The sequence below is a fragment of the Cydia fagiglandana genome, chromosome 1 (assembly GCF_963556715.1).
Source record: "Cydia fagiglandana chromosome 1, ilCydFagi1.1, whole genome shotgun sequence".
Taxonomy (NCBI): domain Eukaryota; kingdom Metazoa; phylum Arthropoda; class Insecta; order Lepidoptera; family Tortricidae; genus Cydia; species Cydia fagiglandana.
The window spans coordinates 17066603-17084091 of NC_085932.1; the positions used below are offsets into that span (position 1 = coordinate 17066603).

Here is a 17489-nt window from a genome sequence, read left to right on the forward strand (position 1 = left end):
CTATCTTGGGTACTGCGCTCCCAAGTGCTCATCAAGACGTGTCGAATGACCAAAACAGCGTGTGTCTATGTTGCACCAACCCTGAGTTCCACTAGGTACTGCGAGGGTTCAGCATCAGCTCTATCTTAGTAACCACTTTTCCAAGTGTTCATCAAGACGTGTTGGATGACCAAAACAGCGTGTGTCTATGTTGCACCAAACCTGAGTTCCACTAGGTACTGCGAGGGTTCATCATCAGCTCTATCTTGGGTACTGCTTTCCCAAGTGCTCATCAAGACGTGTCGAATGACCAAAACAGCATGTGTCTATGTTGCATCAAACCTGAGTTCCAGTAGGTACTGCGAGGGTTCATCATCAGCTCTATCTTGGGTACTGCGCTCCCAAGTGCTCATCAAGACGTGTCGAATGACCAAAACAGCGTGTGTCTATGTTGCACCAAACCTGAGTTCCACTAGGTACTGCGAGGGTTCATCATCAGCTCTATCTTGGGTACTGCTTTCCCAAGTGCTCATCAAGACGTGTCGAATGACCAAAACAGCATGTGTCTATGTTGCATCAAACCTGAGTTCCAGTAGGTACTGCGAGGGTTCAGCATCAGCTCTATCTTGGGTACTGCTCTCCCAAGTCCTCATCAAGACGTGTCGAATGACCAAAACAGCGTGTGTTCTATGTTGCACCAAACCTGAATTCCACTAGGTACTGCGAGGGTTCAGCATCAGCTCTATCTTGGGTACTGCTCTCCCAAGTCCTCATCAAGACGTGTCGAATGACCAAAACAGCGTGTGTCTATGTTGCACCAAACCTGAGTTCCACTAGGTACTGCGAGGGTTCAGCATCAGCTCTGTCTTGGGTACTGCTCTCCCAAGTCCTCATCAAGACGTGTCGAATGACCAAAACAGCGTGTGTCTATGTTGCACCAAACCTGAGTTCCACTAGGTACTGCGAGGGTTCAGCATCAGCTCTATCTTGGGTACTGCTCTCCCAAGTCCTCATCAAGACGTGTCGAATGACCAAAACAGCGTGTGTCTATGTTGCACCAAACCTGAGTTCCACTAGGTACTGCGAGGGTTCAGCATCAGCTCTATCTTGGGTACTGCACTTCCAAGTGCTCATCAAGACGTGTTGGATGACCAAAACAGCGTGTGTCTATGTTGCACCAAACCTGAGTTCCACTAGGTACTGCCAGGGTGAATAGACAGCAAGATTGAATGTTGACTTATTCACAGAAACTTGGTGTTAAATTGGGAATCGAATCGAAGGTGAGGTGGGTCAGAATCCAAAATTTTAATCATCGTGGTGGACAGTAAGTTCCCTTTTTATCGAAGATGACACATTTTTCGATTATTTTTAGAAGGCATTGAAATGATGTGGTGGACAGGTGGATGACACTCATTACAGGTGAATGATGACAAGAAACCAGGTTAACGGCAACGGACACAGGTTAATGACGCCTCTCGATAACCTGTCAATATTTTCATTGGAATTTGTACTTGTTTCTCGATAACCTGCTTCTACTATCGATAACCTGGAGACAAAATATCTTTCACCTGCCCTTGATATCATTCACCTGAATTTCAAACGCCTATATCTTCTAAACTAATTGAAGGAATTGCTTCCCTTCCACATTTTCTAATAGTTTAAGTTGCCTTTTAACGATCCCAATAAAAAAAAATGCGAAAATGCAAAATTGTTGAAAAACATAAATTTTAACCTGGCGGTGCCAACTTTTTGAGAAACGACCTTTATAATAAATGGTACTATCTCTGATTGAAGAACAAACAAAGTATAAATTTGTAGGTGATTTATGTTAAAACTAATTGGACACGTCGAAAACATAAAAGAGGATACATTCGCAAAGCGGTAGAAATTTGACAGGAACCAGTGAAATAAATACACAATTCCACATCTTCTCTTAAATGCTTCATGATTGGTGCGGGTAACACTATAATATTAATATTAATAGTACTATAATATTAATGGACCAAAATTTTCTAAAATTATGAGTGTGGAAATACTAAAATATTTGTAGTGTCCTTGGGGTAAAGTTTTGTGTACCTAGTACTTACTGCTAAATTCATGTACATATTGAAATTAAAACATTTCCAATGTTACCACTTGACTAAAAAATTAAGTAGGTGATTTTAGTAGTTGTAAAACTTGTAAAGGAACGGGACACACACATACCTAATATTGTTTTGCATAAAAATGGCTCACATTATAAAATCTCATGTTGTCTAATAATTTTCTTGACGCGCGGTGATAACATAACGGATGGTTGGTAGATAGGTATATAGAGTCAGACTAAGAAAAATCTGCAGCGGATTTGATAGTCCACGCAGTGCAAGTGTCATTTATACGTCATAATTTCATAGAAGTTTGACGTTTAAAATAAGTAACACGTGCACTGCGTGGGCTATCAAATCCGCTGCAGACTTTTCATGGATTGACACTAATAAAGGACGTTCCAAAAACCAGCGTTAAATACTTCGAGGGCTCAATAGAGCAGCTCATTAGGTATGGACAGAACGATATATGAGTCGCTTAACTTCAAACTCGGGTAAATCCATATGTCAGATTATGCGATTTTGGTATTATGAAAAGGTAATAGGGTAGATATTTGCTGAGAGGGTCGAATGGATTTACCCGAGTTTGATGTTAAGCGACACATATATTGTTTCTGATTTGAGATAAATTCAAGATCGGGAGTTGGCTCTGTTTTACATGACGCCGTCTATTAAAATGTCAAGTGTGGAGTCGCGCAAGGTCGGAATTCGAGCGACAGTTTAAGGCAAGTGCAAGCATTTTGCCGAACCGGTTAGCACCGCCGCCTTTTTAATTATTTCGATTTATGGGTTCATAACTGAAGACCATTTACCTACAGGGAAATGAGAATACTCTTGAGATTTATCAGATATGTGCAATGTGCATTTTGCACATTATACTCAACTATGTCGAAGCACGAAAAGGGAGCCTATGATTTAAGCACCATATTTCCGGTATGAATGTTCAAGCAAACTAGAATATAAAGCTACAATGCTATCTGGTAATTATATCTACAATCTCAATTAGTTTTCTAGTTGTGGCTAGGTCGCGCCAAGGACGGTTTTCGTCGATGTGGGGGTACTTGCGCACACGCGGCGCTTTTTGCATACCGCTTTAGCTTTACAGAGCTATGGAGTGATTTAGAGGCTTCAGTAGAAATTAGTTTACAGGGTTCCGTAATCAAATAGGAATACTTATAGTTTCGTTTTAATACATCTAGCAACAGGAACACGCGTTTTTGTTTTAATTTCTAACTACTTATTTTATTTATGTATATCTGCAAAGGAACTAGCCCTTTACATCGCCCGCTGTATGCGCTGCATCTACCAACTGAGCTACTGAAATTGACCCGTTGACAGGTAATATTTTTACCATATTCTTCATCGGCTTGTCTGTTTCCCTCCATCGCAGTATGAAACAAAACTTTTTTAAATATATCTTATTATCTATCTTTACAATCGCCATATGCATTGCACGTGATTTAACGCGTGTAAGTGCAAGCGCAGGATTTCGCGGAAGCTCGTGCGGGCCGAGACCTTGTCTCCGTACCGACAAGAGAATGACACCCCAATACTGCATTCTTAAGGCGCAGTCTACTCCGGTCAGTATGAGTGATGTTAAGTTGTATACCCGTAGAACGCAATGAATGCATCACGTTGTACGTATGTGTAGGTACATGAGTCCAATTCGAGCGTACATTTGATATCAAAATGATGTCTTTTAGTTAGGTATTATTAGCATGTGCATTTGTGCATTTTGATTGTACCTAGTAAACGTAATAAAGAAATTATCATAATAAAATTCATAATCAAACACGTAAATTTTATAGGTAGCATTTTTGGTGCAGCGGAGTGGTGTTAATGGAATTGGTATAGATTATTCCAAATGAAATGGTCAATTAAGGTTAATATTAACGTAATTAGCGCTAATTAATAATTGGGGTTGAAGTTGTTTATACCAATTCCCATAACACCACTCCGCTGCACCGAAAATGCTATAAAATTTACGATGTCTGATCATAGTTAATCTACTTTATTTTATTAGTATTATTCATCCCTAACTATTTTTGTCCCTAACACTTTTTGTTCTTGTCCGAGAATTGACGTAGGCACTAGTTTTAACGAAAGCGGCTGTTATCTGACCTTCCAACTCAGAGGGGAAACTAGGCATTATTACCCATTCCCAACTAACAATAAAAAAACAAGGCCCTTTTCATTCACCTGAAACTTAGTATGTACCTATACCTACCTATAAGTGTTTACATAACATAAATAATTTCAGGAGCTTACAGGTTACATGCAAAGTATGGTCGTTATACAAACAAATGAAGTGATTACACATAACCTCATGACATAACGGTTGCCTAAGCACGCCCATCGCCCTGCCAAGGCCGCAAGGGCTGCCAACTGTGACATCTAGATTGCGAGAAAATACGGCGAAGGCCGGGTCACAAGCAATATGTCTCGCGCGAATCTCGACGAGATCGAGATTTGAAAAAGTAATTTTTATTAATGAGTTATTTTGATCAAAAATCGGAAGAATTCAGAATATACTACCTATTTAGGGTACCTACTTGGTGTTATATTTGCAAAATAAAACAACAATTTATATACAAACAAAACATGTTAAGTGGAAAAATCATATAAATAAATAATTGTGGGTACGCTCCACCCGATTCTTCAGCACAGAGCACACTACAGGAGCTCTTATTGTCAGTCAAAGCCGGCCGCACACAGGAGCACTGTCTGAATAACATGAATGTACGCTCAAAAATATTACCCAAAACAAAGTAATTCATACGAGTTAATCTTTAAAATCTCGTTCGAGATCTCGAAAATATTAAACGAGATCTCGAGCAAGTCACAATTTAATCTCGATAATTCGCTGGAGATGTCGCTGTTTCGATATCTCGCGAGATTGAGATTGCATTTCCTAGTTTTGTTAGACAATGCATGACAATTCGGATTAAATAAATATTGAACTACAATTTGCATAAATTAAACACCGCAATAAAACTGAGGTAGATAGGGTATACACCCACTTGCCAGAATTTCATTTGCCATAATTTCATTTGCCATAATAGTCAACAGCCATTATATTGTTTCCCATAATTACATATGCAATACTTATTGTTTACTATATTAGTCACGTGCCAGAAACTTTGTTTCCCATAAAATCAATTTCAATAATATCATTTGTCATCATCATTGTAAGCCATAATTATCACTAGCCATAATATTTTTTTTTACAGAAGCCAAATGCTACTAGAAAAGAAAATATGGGTTAGGTTAGGTTTGAACTGCGACCCTTACAGAAAAGTAATGCTACTGGAAAAGTGGGTTCGGTTAGGTTTGAACTGCGACCCTTACAGAAAAGAAATGCTACTGGAAAAGTGGGTTAGGTTAGGTTTGAACTGCGACCCATACAGAAAATAAATGCTACTAGAAAAGTAGGTTAGGTTAGGTTTGAACTGCGACCCTTACAGAAAAGAAATGCTATCAGAAAATTGGGTCAGGTTAGGTTTGAATTGCGACCCTTACAGAAACCAAATGCTACTAGAAAAATGGGTTAGGTTAGGTTTGAACTGCGACCCTTACAGAAAAGAAATACTACTGGAAAAGTGGGTTAGGTGAGGTTAAAATATATTATATTAAATAGTATTATTACAATTAATAATATGGACAACAACACGTATGCTACTCGTACGTTCTGGAAGCTAATAATCGGGTAAACAAAGAGTATGTCACATCATTTTTATGGTAAACAAACAATTCGGGCAAATGAAATTCGGGCAAATAAAATTCGGGCATATGAGTATTATTTTATATAATTTTCGGACAAACAATAGACAACCGGTAGATAGGTACCCAATTAATATTTTGTTTACGAAGTAGATATTTCTGTGAGTCATAGCTAATTTCTAAACTAAAATCAAATTTATGACTTTACCTTCAACTTAATACAAAGCCAGTGAGCTAGCCTATCTGTTCTTTAGAGCAGGAATGCTGTATTGTAGGCGACCTTAAAAATTCTATCTGGTTGGTGAGCTAGCATAACATGTTCTATTGCATAAAGAGTCCAACTTGTACAGTTACTTATTGTTTTCGGAGTACTTATTACTAAAAAGAGAAGTTACATGTGTATATTTTTTGCAATTTTGTTGAGGTTTAAGTAAATTTTGTATATCCATAAAAGTACGTCTATGAAGAATAATGTGTCTCCTATTTCAGGGTCTAACCTTCTATGAATTAGGCCGTGCGTGGTTTTATAAATACGAGTACAATTTGATTACGAATACACGTTCACTTTGATTTATAAGGAATTATGTATACGTTAATAAGAGAATTTTGGCCTGCTTTCTGATGTAAAATATACATAATTGCATCCTGCTAAGAGGGTAGGCATAGTGATATTTAGAATACTTAACCTAGATTTAATGATGTTTCGTAAACGAAACCTTGGTACCTAGGTGACCTGCGTAAAGTGAGTTAAGTAAGTGTGGAAACCTAACAATATATTCTGTCCACGCCAGACTGAATTGCACATTAGTTCGTATGCAGGCCATGCGCTACATCACAAAAAATACACACAGAACTGCATTATCATGGCTGTTAAAATTTACATTAATTTATAAGAATGTAATGTTCCTAATATAAATTACATGTAAGTATTTCAAACTTAAATCTCAAAACCATAAGTGCCGATGCAATATTTGTATGATATTAGCTTTGATATTTATACCAATCTACCTATGTACATACTTGCATACTGTAGGTGTGTATACCTACCTATATGTACGCCTTCTAAGGCGTACATTTATGTTATACATATATATTTAAAAGAAACTCATTTAATTTGCGAGTGGGACGGAGTGAGATGAATATCGAATCAATATCATTTAAAAATCGGAATATCTATATAGGTAGAAACTGAATTTCTGTCTTTGGCGTATGTGTCGCTTAACTTCAAACTCGGGTAAGTCCATTCAACCCTCTCAGCAAATATCTACCCTATTACCTTTTATTAATACCAAACTCGCATAATCTGATAAATGGATTTACCCGAGTGAAGTTTAGCGACTCATATGTAGGCATGTAAAATGTTTCTCAGTTAATAAGATCACTGAAACTATCAATAAAAATTAAGTAGGTATCTAATAATGATATATGTACCTAATGCCAAACGCTACGCTGCTACGGCGTAGTAGTCGTAGCACTCGTAGAGCTTTGATGATGCGCACGCGCAATGATGCTACTAGCGTAGAGTAATCATTAATCTTTATGTCATGAACTTTATATTGTCTGAGGTCAGGGATGCTACACGTCATAAATGTCATTTACAACATTTAATTTATGCAGTATACTTTATACGAAGATATGTTAAAAAACTTGATAAGTTTTTGTTAAGTTGAACATCATGTTTCTTTAATGTACCTAGTTTTGGCATTGTTATCAAACATTATTTAACAAATGTCTTTATAATATTATTATTTTGAGCACATCTTGTTTTTCACTGGAAAAAAATAGCTATAAATTATTTTAAAGTAATAGGTCAATTTATAACGAGATATGACTATAAACATTGTCTACATCATTTAATTCATCCACTTGTTTCGCGCTAACCGTATAGTAGCTTTTATAAGATTTCACATCGAAGAAAAAGCATATAAACCAATAAATCAGAGATGCCCTATTATACTCACCCTCTAAAAAAATCTGTAACTCGGTGAAAGGCCGCCCCGCACTCCGTATATAAGCAACTTGCAGGCACTCAGACAGTATTTGCAACATGGCGGCTCTAGTGCGATTGGTACGTTCACTCCGTTCTAAATGTATATTTAAATAATTAGGGGATAGAGATGGGTAATTGACTGGTATCGATTAAGTGTGATTGACAGTTTGAAGTGATTCCGTTCATTTATTAAAATATCATTCATTTATCTTTTGTTTAAGTTAGTGAAAAGTGTATAAAATCATTGGTTTGTTTCGGAAAACATCGGCTACCAGTGTGAACAGCTATATGATATGACAAATGTGAATATTAAATGTCTATTTTTATTGTATACGTATGTATATTAAGTATCAACTTTACATTTCATATATCGTGCTATGTAACTAAATGTTGTAAATGAACAACGTTTTACTGAATTAAAAACAAATCTAACCACAAACTAGGTTAAATACTTGCGTATACATTCAGTGCAATACTAGCACGTGGGCAGTTATCTAAACCTTAAAATACCTGCTAAGCTTAAAATACCTGCTCCACTTCAAGCACTACAGTAAGACAAGTCCGCTACAGAAAACTAGCCTTTATTGCTTTGACATAGTGTTTACTTATGACGCGTTACATCGTGCTGGTTTGTCGCGTATCGCGTATCGTTCTTATTTCTTAGACGGTGTTGTTCATTTCAAAATTGAAAGCCAAATGGGGAAGTTATGAATATGGATTTATAGTTTTTCTGGTGCGGTTTGCCAATTGGTTGTACCTTTCATGCCAATACACTATCAGTGCATTAGCAAGATTTCATACTCGGTTCGTGACTAGGAACTTGTTGCCCGCACTGTAAGATAAACGTACGCGGCTCGACGCGGTCCCAGGACATGCCATCTTGAAACTTAAGTCATTGTCAATAGAGGTGACAGCAGGGTGTCATCTATTGGACATTAGCATGTCGAGCACTAGTAGGTTTACCTTACTCGTTACACTCAAAGTTAACGACCGATAAGAGTTTGGGGTTTTGGTTTTCATTTCATTAGACTAAGATATTCTATTTTGGAGGTTAACATCGACTATTTGGAACTTTCTTATAGAATTTCTTTAGGTGTATTTAATCAAATTTATTTTAAAATAAAATTATTAAGAATCTCAAGTATCAAATCAGTACCCAATATCGTAGCATTTAAAGTCAGGTGGGGGAAGGTGGACACTTATAAAACAGTTAGAAATACTTAAAGATATTAAAAACTATATTAAATGATAATACTAAATAAAGCTAATTCATACATAAAATTAACTTAAAAATATTTACGTAGAAGTACTTTTCGTATACGGTTTCTTTTACCCCGAGAAAAATAAAGTGTGATTCCCTTAATGACCTTGATGTAAACGTTATTCGATAGGTATATAGGTAGATTTGCCATCAAAATTAACATTTCTGAGTGCGTTTAGACATAAAAATGAAAGTAGCAGTGATAAGGTCTCCACGGTGAACCAGTTTCTTTGTTAACAATTTGTTAATTAAACGGCTTGTTGCAACGCTCCACATTCATACTAGGAAGTTGATTATATTGATTTTCTCATTGATCTTTAGTTGTCTAGTGTACATTATTAGGTATTTAATATTAGGTACTTATCAAACTCGATAACTTAACACTTTTTACAAGCTTTTGTTAACCGTAACGACATCATGTTTTCTGGAATCTAAATTAGAACCGTTCCATATCGTAACATGCGGTTGGACACAAAATTTATATTTATATGGAAGACAAATCACAATCCAATATTATGATGACAAGGAAATATTAAAATGGCCTTGGCACAAAATGTATGTTGTTCGAGTAAATCTAAAACAATGCTATTTACCTACTTCATGTGTTTGGGTTTGTTGGAATCGTATCGATGAGCAGATGACTATTATAAAAGTCTTTACTTATTTACTTATCTATCTCAACGTATCTGGGCTGGCTTTAAGATACCTATAAAAATATTTAGTTTTAAGTAGGTATTTAATTAAATTTTATATTTGTTGATAGCTAGTATAATATAATAATTATCACTACACCTTATGAAAGAAAGTCCCCCGCCGCGTCTGTCTGTTTGTGTGTTTGTTCGCGATAAACTCAAAAACTACTGAACGGATTTTCATGCGGTTTTCACCTAGCATTAGAGTCATTCTTAAGAAAGGCTTAGGTGTATAATTTGTTAACCCGTGCGTGTCAAATAATATCTCATGTTTCTCTATTTTATTTGGTTAGAGTGACATGTTCTTCTAATTGATTACACCTGTATCTTCAGGTTGTAGTTATTTTATTACATACCGGATGCCTATTCAGAGTATTCATTTTCATTTGGTCATTGAGACTAAACATGGTAATAAAGTTCATTTCACACTTATTCAAGTCGTGATAAGATTGATATTGGAATGCGTTGATGTTTGAGTTATAGCACTTTTATCGATGACATTTTTGCCGAGTCCGGCAGTGAATGTGGACCGGTGTGCGGCCTCGAGCCGCTCCTGCCCTTTGTCTGTCTGATCACCTGCTCTAGGTACCTAAAGTTATTTTTATGGTCCAATTTAATACAAAAAGAATTTATATAATCATAATTAATACACAAATAAATATACAAAGTGAACGTGTGTAAATTCTCGCGCATTATCTGGTGTACGTCTTCGCATATCTTTATGCAATCTTAACCGGAAACACGCTAAATTTAATAAGAAAAACAAGGTTTATATGTTAAATTAGTATTATTCTAATCAAGACAAAAATACTAAAACCACCAATGCGTAACCTTTGGTCAGTTTTGATTTGGCGCAAGTGGCAAGATTTGCTTTGCAATTTATAGATGTACATATGTATTTTGGGTCTCATTAATAAATTTCAAATTACTCTTTAGTAGTGATTTCAAGCCTAGATCGTGTATTGACAATTTGACAAATACCAATCGTGATCTTTATTATATAAAAACTAGCTTTTCTGATGAGTTCGTTCCACCTTTAAAATATCGCACAAATGCCGCGTCAGTAGGTATGTAAATAAAATAAACCTTAAAGTTTTTAGAACCCGGCAGTGACATTTATTTTCCACTGCCTACTGGTAACCATATATAATTGTATTAATGTCATGGATTCTTTACCTGTGTCGTATTTATAATATTTGGTAAGACAGTGTAAATAACAATATTTATTTACATTTTTACTGCGTTAAATGATGTTGTGTTAATAACAACACCAGATCATTTTCAAATTAAGTAGAGGAACAAATGACTATTCAGATCCCCTCTCTTAATAAGTTAGGTACCTACCTATAGGTGATGTTGAAATTGACGATATGTCCGCGAGCATACAAATAAATAACACAATGAATATAATTTCTAATATAATTTTTTAATTAAATTAGCAAGCAGCCGTCACTTGAATATATTTTCTATGTAAAGATATACGAGTATAAGAACTTAACAATAACATGTTAATAATTGTAGTTAGTTTTATTTTAATTTTATATTCCTGTTCTTGTTTATTTATAACATGTAAATAATATTCCAAAAAACATACCTATTTCAGAAATTCAAAATCGCTTTAGCTTGAGGATCAGACCACCAAACTTTTTTACTTTTATTTAATAGTTTGAGTTTTTACTGCGGCGGTACAGTGTCAAGGCTTACACTTTACACAATACTATATTGAACCAGATAGCCGTTACGACACAGTGTTTAGTATTGTTTCGTTATTTAACCAATTTTAGGTTATTGGAAAACATTACGCTTTGTTTGGTAACTAAACGACCACTTACAGCACATGAATAAAGTTTTGTGACATAGAGTCTTTTTACTTTAAGATTTGCAACATAGAGGTATAGACCCAACATTCTGTCTGGTACCTAATGGTAACCATTTCATTAATTGCAACAGCCAATTAAATACCTGACTGATTTAAATTTGTGCTTAAAACAAGATAAATATATACACAAAGGTAACGATTTTGTATATCGGTCTCATATGAAACGAATGTAATGTAATGTGTCCCTTACGTTTTGCAGTCGATGCTGGCGTTGTGCGCGTGCGCCGCGAGCGCGCAGTTCGCGGACGAGCGCGCGCCGCGCTACATCGCCTCCGAACCCAAACAGACCTCCACGCCCGTCCCTATCCTGAAGCAGATCAACAGGTGAGTGTGGTGTACGGACTGGATAATATACTTACATGCTGAAACGCAATAAAAGCATGAGGAAAAAAACGGATCTCCTACATCAATTTTTAAACATGCAGATACGTCTGCGAGCGATATTCCAAATTTTATATTAAAGGAAAAAATTACGCTTCCGGCAGGACTTGAACCCGCAACCTACGCAATCCGTGCGTTAGTTCTAAATAATTGAGCTACAGAAACCTACCAGAATCTCGCGAATCTTTCCATTACACGCCTTTGGGGTGGCGTATAGCGACATCTACTGAAAGACGATTGGGTACATCTTTTAACGGCTGTCGGAAGCGTACATTTTTCCATTGTATTCCTTTAATATAAAATTTGGATCTCCCTACATGTCAATAAAATCGTAACTCCTCGTGTGGCAAGATGCCTCGAAATGGACGCTCTCCAACAGCCGCGTAGGCGGCGGGCCGCCGTCTTTAAAAATAAACCCTGTGAAAAACTAAAGCTGAAATCCTGACTTTTTTATTAAATATTAAAACTAGAAGAAGAAAGTCTGACGGTAAACATATGTAATTACAGGCACAATGAGGACGGGTCGTACACATACGGGTACGAAGCTGCCGATGGCTCCTTCAAGATCGAGACCAAAGCCCAAAACGGTGAGGTCAAGGGCAAATACGGATACAAGGATGATACTGGAAAGGTAAATTATCAAGTTAAACTAACATCTAAACTTATTAGCAGTGACGCCAGTGACTGAGTACCTACGGTGCACGGCTCACATAAGAAAATACTCGGTCTGCCTATACTCTGTATTTTTAGGTATTTAAATAATAGTAAACCATATAAATATAAAAGAGGGTAAATGAAAACATTACATGATCAAATAATGTACGTTAAAGTCATGTCGTTCAGTGACTGATCCACGCGGTTTTGTAAATTGATTGGTTAACCAATAAATGTTATAAGAACTACCCGAAAATATATACAAATTGTTTGTTTACTTTTTTTTTATACCTGAAGGTACAGACAACGGATCTGCTGCAATATCATCATCATCACGATGATGGCAGTTAAATTGGCAAGATAAGAACTAAATTAATGCCTGAGCAGTGTCAAGAGGGCGCTGTTAAGTATTCTCATTGTATATGTATAGGGTGACATGACAGTTCAGTTTAGTATGAACAAATTAGTTCCAGTGATCTTCCGCAACATGGCGCGTGATCAATATATTACTGGTCAGGCTTTAAGTAGTCAATAAGTAGTAGTAGTAGTGGTAAATGAAGGCCAAAAAAGGAAAGTTATTGTAATTTGTCCTGACAGCGCACCGGCCCTAGTAGAGAGTAGGGGTAAAATTAAATACTTACTTATCGGGATTAGACCTAGTAATTTTAGATTTATGAATTAATATTTACTGCATATGTTTTAATTAGGAAGTTACCTATTGGCTATGTGCGAAGTATGTACATAGTGGGGTAAGGTAAAGCGAACGCAGCGCATGAGGTGGTGAAAATTGGAACTAACACGTCTTTAACATTTCATACAAGATATATGGCTCAAAATGGAAGTTTTATTTAGTTACGATTACTCCTGAGATACCACGAATCCCTCTAGATGAAAATCGTGTGTAAATCTGTTAAGTAGTTTTGGAGTTTGGAGTAGTTTTCTAAGATGTAGTGAATTGACGTTTTCCGCTAGATTTGCGGACGCTATAGGTAGGTTGCGTGACAGACGTGCACGTAGCGAATAGGTTATTGCATATTTTGATTTTATAAATATTAGATAACTTTTGAGAGCTATTATTATTATTATTATTATTTCAAAATTCTATGAAAATTACACATCCTGCCTGGTGTTTAAATTATTTAGACTGTTTAAAAAAATAGTCTTATTAAATTTTGTCACAGCAACGAAAATAATTTGTTTCGCTGTCTGATTCCAGTTGCGGGTGATCGAGTACGGCGCAAACAAGTACGGATTCCAGCCTTCGGGAGAAGGCATCACCGTGGCGCCACCCACACTTGTTGATGAATCCACTCGTGATCGGCCACCGAAATCACAGGTACTACTGATTCAGCAGTATTGATGGAGTAGGTACGACCAGTTTGCGCAGTAAGATAGATTCCGCGCGAAAGGACATTACGGTGACGCTACCCGTCCTTCTTGAGAAGTTTACTTGCGATCGACCACCGAAGTCACAGATAGGTACTACTGAAACGGCAGCCGTGATGGAGTAGGTAAGGGTTCTAAACCAGCGGAATAGGGCATCACCGTGGTGTCGCCCACTATTTTTAATTAGTCTACTGGCATGACAATGTTTAAGTTAGTATACATATAATACGAGTGCACCATAATACCTAACTGACGTGATTTTCAATAATGCCAGCACCACATTGCCTTCTTTCTTATATATTTAAATATGTGCCAGGTGCACCGTAGAGCAGGAATGGGGGTCATTCATGAAACTCATGTAGATACACAAGTGTGGTACACAACTATAAGAGCTGCATCTCAATTAAATAAATATTACAAACTAAATACTCGTATGTATCCAGAAGTGACTTCCTACTTACTTGACTTGTTTTTAGGGTTCCGTACCCAAAGGGTAAAACGGGACCCTATTACTAAGACTTCGCTGTCCGTCCGTCCGTCCGTCCGTCCGTCCGTCCGTCCGTCCGTCTGTCACCAGGCTGTATCTCACGAACCGTGATAGCTAGACAGTTGAAATTTTCACAGATGACGTATTTCTGTTGCCGCTATAACAACAAATACTAAAAACAGAATAAAATAAAGATTTAAATGGGGCTCCCATACAACAAACGTGATTTTTGACCAAAGTTAAGCAACGTTGGGAGTGGTCAGTACTTGGATGGGTGACCGCTTTTTTTTTTGCTTTTTTTTGTTTTTTTTTTGCATTATCGTACGGAACCCTTCGTGCGCGAGTCCGACTCGCACTTGCCCGGTTTTTTTTTTACTATTAAACTTTACTAAGTACCTAAACTTGTAAAAATCCTAATTTAATTTAACATTATTATTCCAGGGCGACCGCGCTTCCGCGCAGTCTATAGACTACGACTACGAAGAGCCCGCGCCCGCCCCGCGGCCCGCACCGCGCCCCGCGCCGCGCCCGCAGCCCGCCTACCGCGCGCCCCAACAACAACAGTACAGACCAGAGCCGCAACAGCAACAGTACAGACCGGAGCCGCAACAACAACAGTACAGGCCAGAGCCTCAGCCACAGTACAGGCCGCAGCAGTCTGCGCCCACACCACCAAAAGTAAGCTTAATTAATGTGTTATCGGTGTAGTAGCCGCATGTAGTCAGTTGTGTCATAGCATACCTAGAGAAAAAAATATCGAGAGTGCTCACTCCATACATCAGTTTTAGTACCATCGATGCTAGATGTCCACTGCGAAAATAATAGTCGTTTTGGTACCAAAACTGATGTATGGAGTGAGCACTCTATTCTTACTATATTTTTATATGGTCATTAACATTATTTACATAGACAAATAAGATGTTGTGTTAAGACGAAATGGGACGACCACTTCTCCATACATAAGTAGTCCCCATAGTACAATTATTAAATCATCTGTACGAATCGGGAGCTTTTAAAAATTTGTATGCAATTTTTTCGCTTCTAACTTTTATAATACCTAATCAAAAAGTCAATATACAATTAATACAATACATTGCATAGATATTTTTTCCATAAAATCAACATCCAGGAAGGAAAATGAGGTCTACATTTGTTTGAAAAAGCATTCGTCCCATATCCTCTTAAATAGATATAACATTTAACTTTTCAATCAATTTTAAAAATAATGCTCTACCTTTTGACTGAACGAAAGTAAAGGGCGAAAATGTGATTCTAGTGAAATTTGGTGAGCAGGTTTACTTGATAATGGCCGAACGTTAATTTTATTGTAATTAAACATTATAAATTGAACCGTAAACAGTTTACGGTTCAATTTATAATAGTTAATGGCCAATAATAGTTAATTGCATTAACGTTTCGGCCAACACTGGGTAATTTTACTGTCTCTTGATTCAATCCAATTTAGCAAATATTTGTTAATTCGCGCATGAGAGGAGGCCTGTGCCCAGCAGTGGGACGTATATAGGCTGAATCATCATCATCATCATTGTTAATTCCAGCCCGCATTCTTCGCCGGCGCGGCCCCCGCCCCAGTCGACCGCGACAGCTTCTTCAACCCCGCCCCGCAGCCGCAACCCCAGCGGCCGCAGCCCCAGAGGCAGCCGGACTTCCGACCGGCTCCTCAGTTCCAGTCCTTCGCGCCCAAGCCCCAGGTCGAGTACTCCCAAAACTTCGCGCCAGCGCCTGCTGAGCCCAGATACCAACAGAACCAGTTCCAACAGCCGAGGAGTCAAAGCCAACCCTTCTCCATGCTGGATCAGCTCCTTAAAGAATACGCTTTGCCACAGGGAGGCGCTGCCCCCCTCCACGATATCACCTTCGGATCCTATTAGGCTAAGATAATTTTGTAAATAATAGGAAAAGTTTTGTAAAACAATATAAAAAATGGAAAATTATTAATTTGCTTTTATTTGAACCATTTGTGTTTAGATGTACCTAACACCGATGTAGTTGCAGGCGTCCATAGGCTACGGTGATCCATTACCATCAGGTGGGCCGTACGCTTGTTTTTTCTGACGTGGTAAGAAAAAACATATATGTTCAATTATTCATGCCAAGTTTCAGTAGATAGGTATAAGCAGCAGTTGGGTATGCTTCATAAACTACATCCTGGTAGTTAATCTGGGAGACAGAGCTTTGCTCGGAAAACATATGAAAACTCAAAAATGCGCGTTTTCCAGAGATAAGACCTAGCTAAATTGATTTATCGCCCCCAAATACCCCCATATAACAAATTTCATCGAAATCGTTAGAGCCGTTTCAAGAATTTCTTTAAACCAATGGCACTTAATCAAGTATCAGGTGTAAGGTTGATAGATATGTTTCTATCAACCTCACACTCTCCATACATTTTGTTTATTTTGTGGTCCTGGGTGCCAAGAGTTAAATATATGTATTTTGCTTCTGTTTGTCTTGACTAAACTGTCGTTAATACTCTAATACAATAATATTATTTACTTACGTGAAAAGAGAAAAAAACCAGCGTTTCTTCGTCATAACTTTTCGAAAAATATCACAATTTAATTTTAAAAATGGAAAATTTTGCTTCCTATACAAAAACTTAGATGGGAAGTTATCGTCAGCATGATTCGATTAGGGTGATGACCCTAGCCCTAGATGAGATGAGGGCTAAGCCAATATGACAATCGTTCGCAGAGCAACCCAAAACGCTCTCTGTCTCTATCGCAATATAATATGTAAGAGTGATGGAGAGACAATAGCGTTTCTTTTCGTTTTCTGCAGTAAAAACAAAGTAGTGATGCATTGCGTAAGTACTGTATTATTTTATAAGGAAAAATAAAAGACGTAAACGTAGTCCCCATTTTATTCCCTAGATACTGACATTAAGAAAAATATTTTAAAACAATTTAACAACCATAGTATGTATTTAATAACCTACCTACCAGAAACCCTAGT

The 17489-nt window shown here is 37.3% G+C and overlaps 1 protein-coding gene across 1 annotated transcript; it reads left to right on the forward strand.

Annotated features, from left to right (window-relative positions):
• Positions 1-7712: 7712 nt before the first annotated feature.
• On the forward strand, positions 7713-16468 carry LOC134665115 (uncharacterized). The gene is made up of 6 exons (XM_063521943.1): positions 7713-7851; positions 11805-11929; positions 12494-12617; positions 13857-13976; positions 14955-15191; positions 16073-16468. Exons 1-6 carry the CDS (start codon positions 7831-7833, stop codon positions 16403-16405), a joined length of 960 nt encoding a protein of 319 aa, XP_063378013.1. The 5' UTR covers positions 7713-7830; the 3' UTR covers positions 16406-16468.
• The last annotated feature ends 1021 nt before the right edge of the window (positions 16469-17489 follow it).

Excerpts from the sequence above, each read along its gene's own strand:
- LOC134665115 (XM_063521943.1), top strand. The coding sequence starts at position 7,831 with ATGGCGGCTCTAGTGCGATTG. Across the intron at positions 7,852-11,804 it reads TGGCGGCTCTAGTGCGATTG|TCGATGCTGGCGTTGTGCGC; the intron begins GTACGTTCACTC and ends TACGTTTTGCAG. Across the intron at positions 15,192-16,072 it reads CTGCGCCCACACCACCAAAA|CCCGCATTCTTCGCCGGCGC; the intron begins GTAAGCTTAATT and ends TGTTAATTCCAG.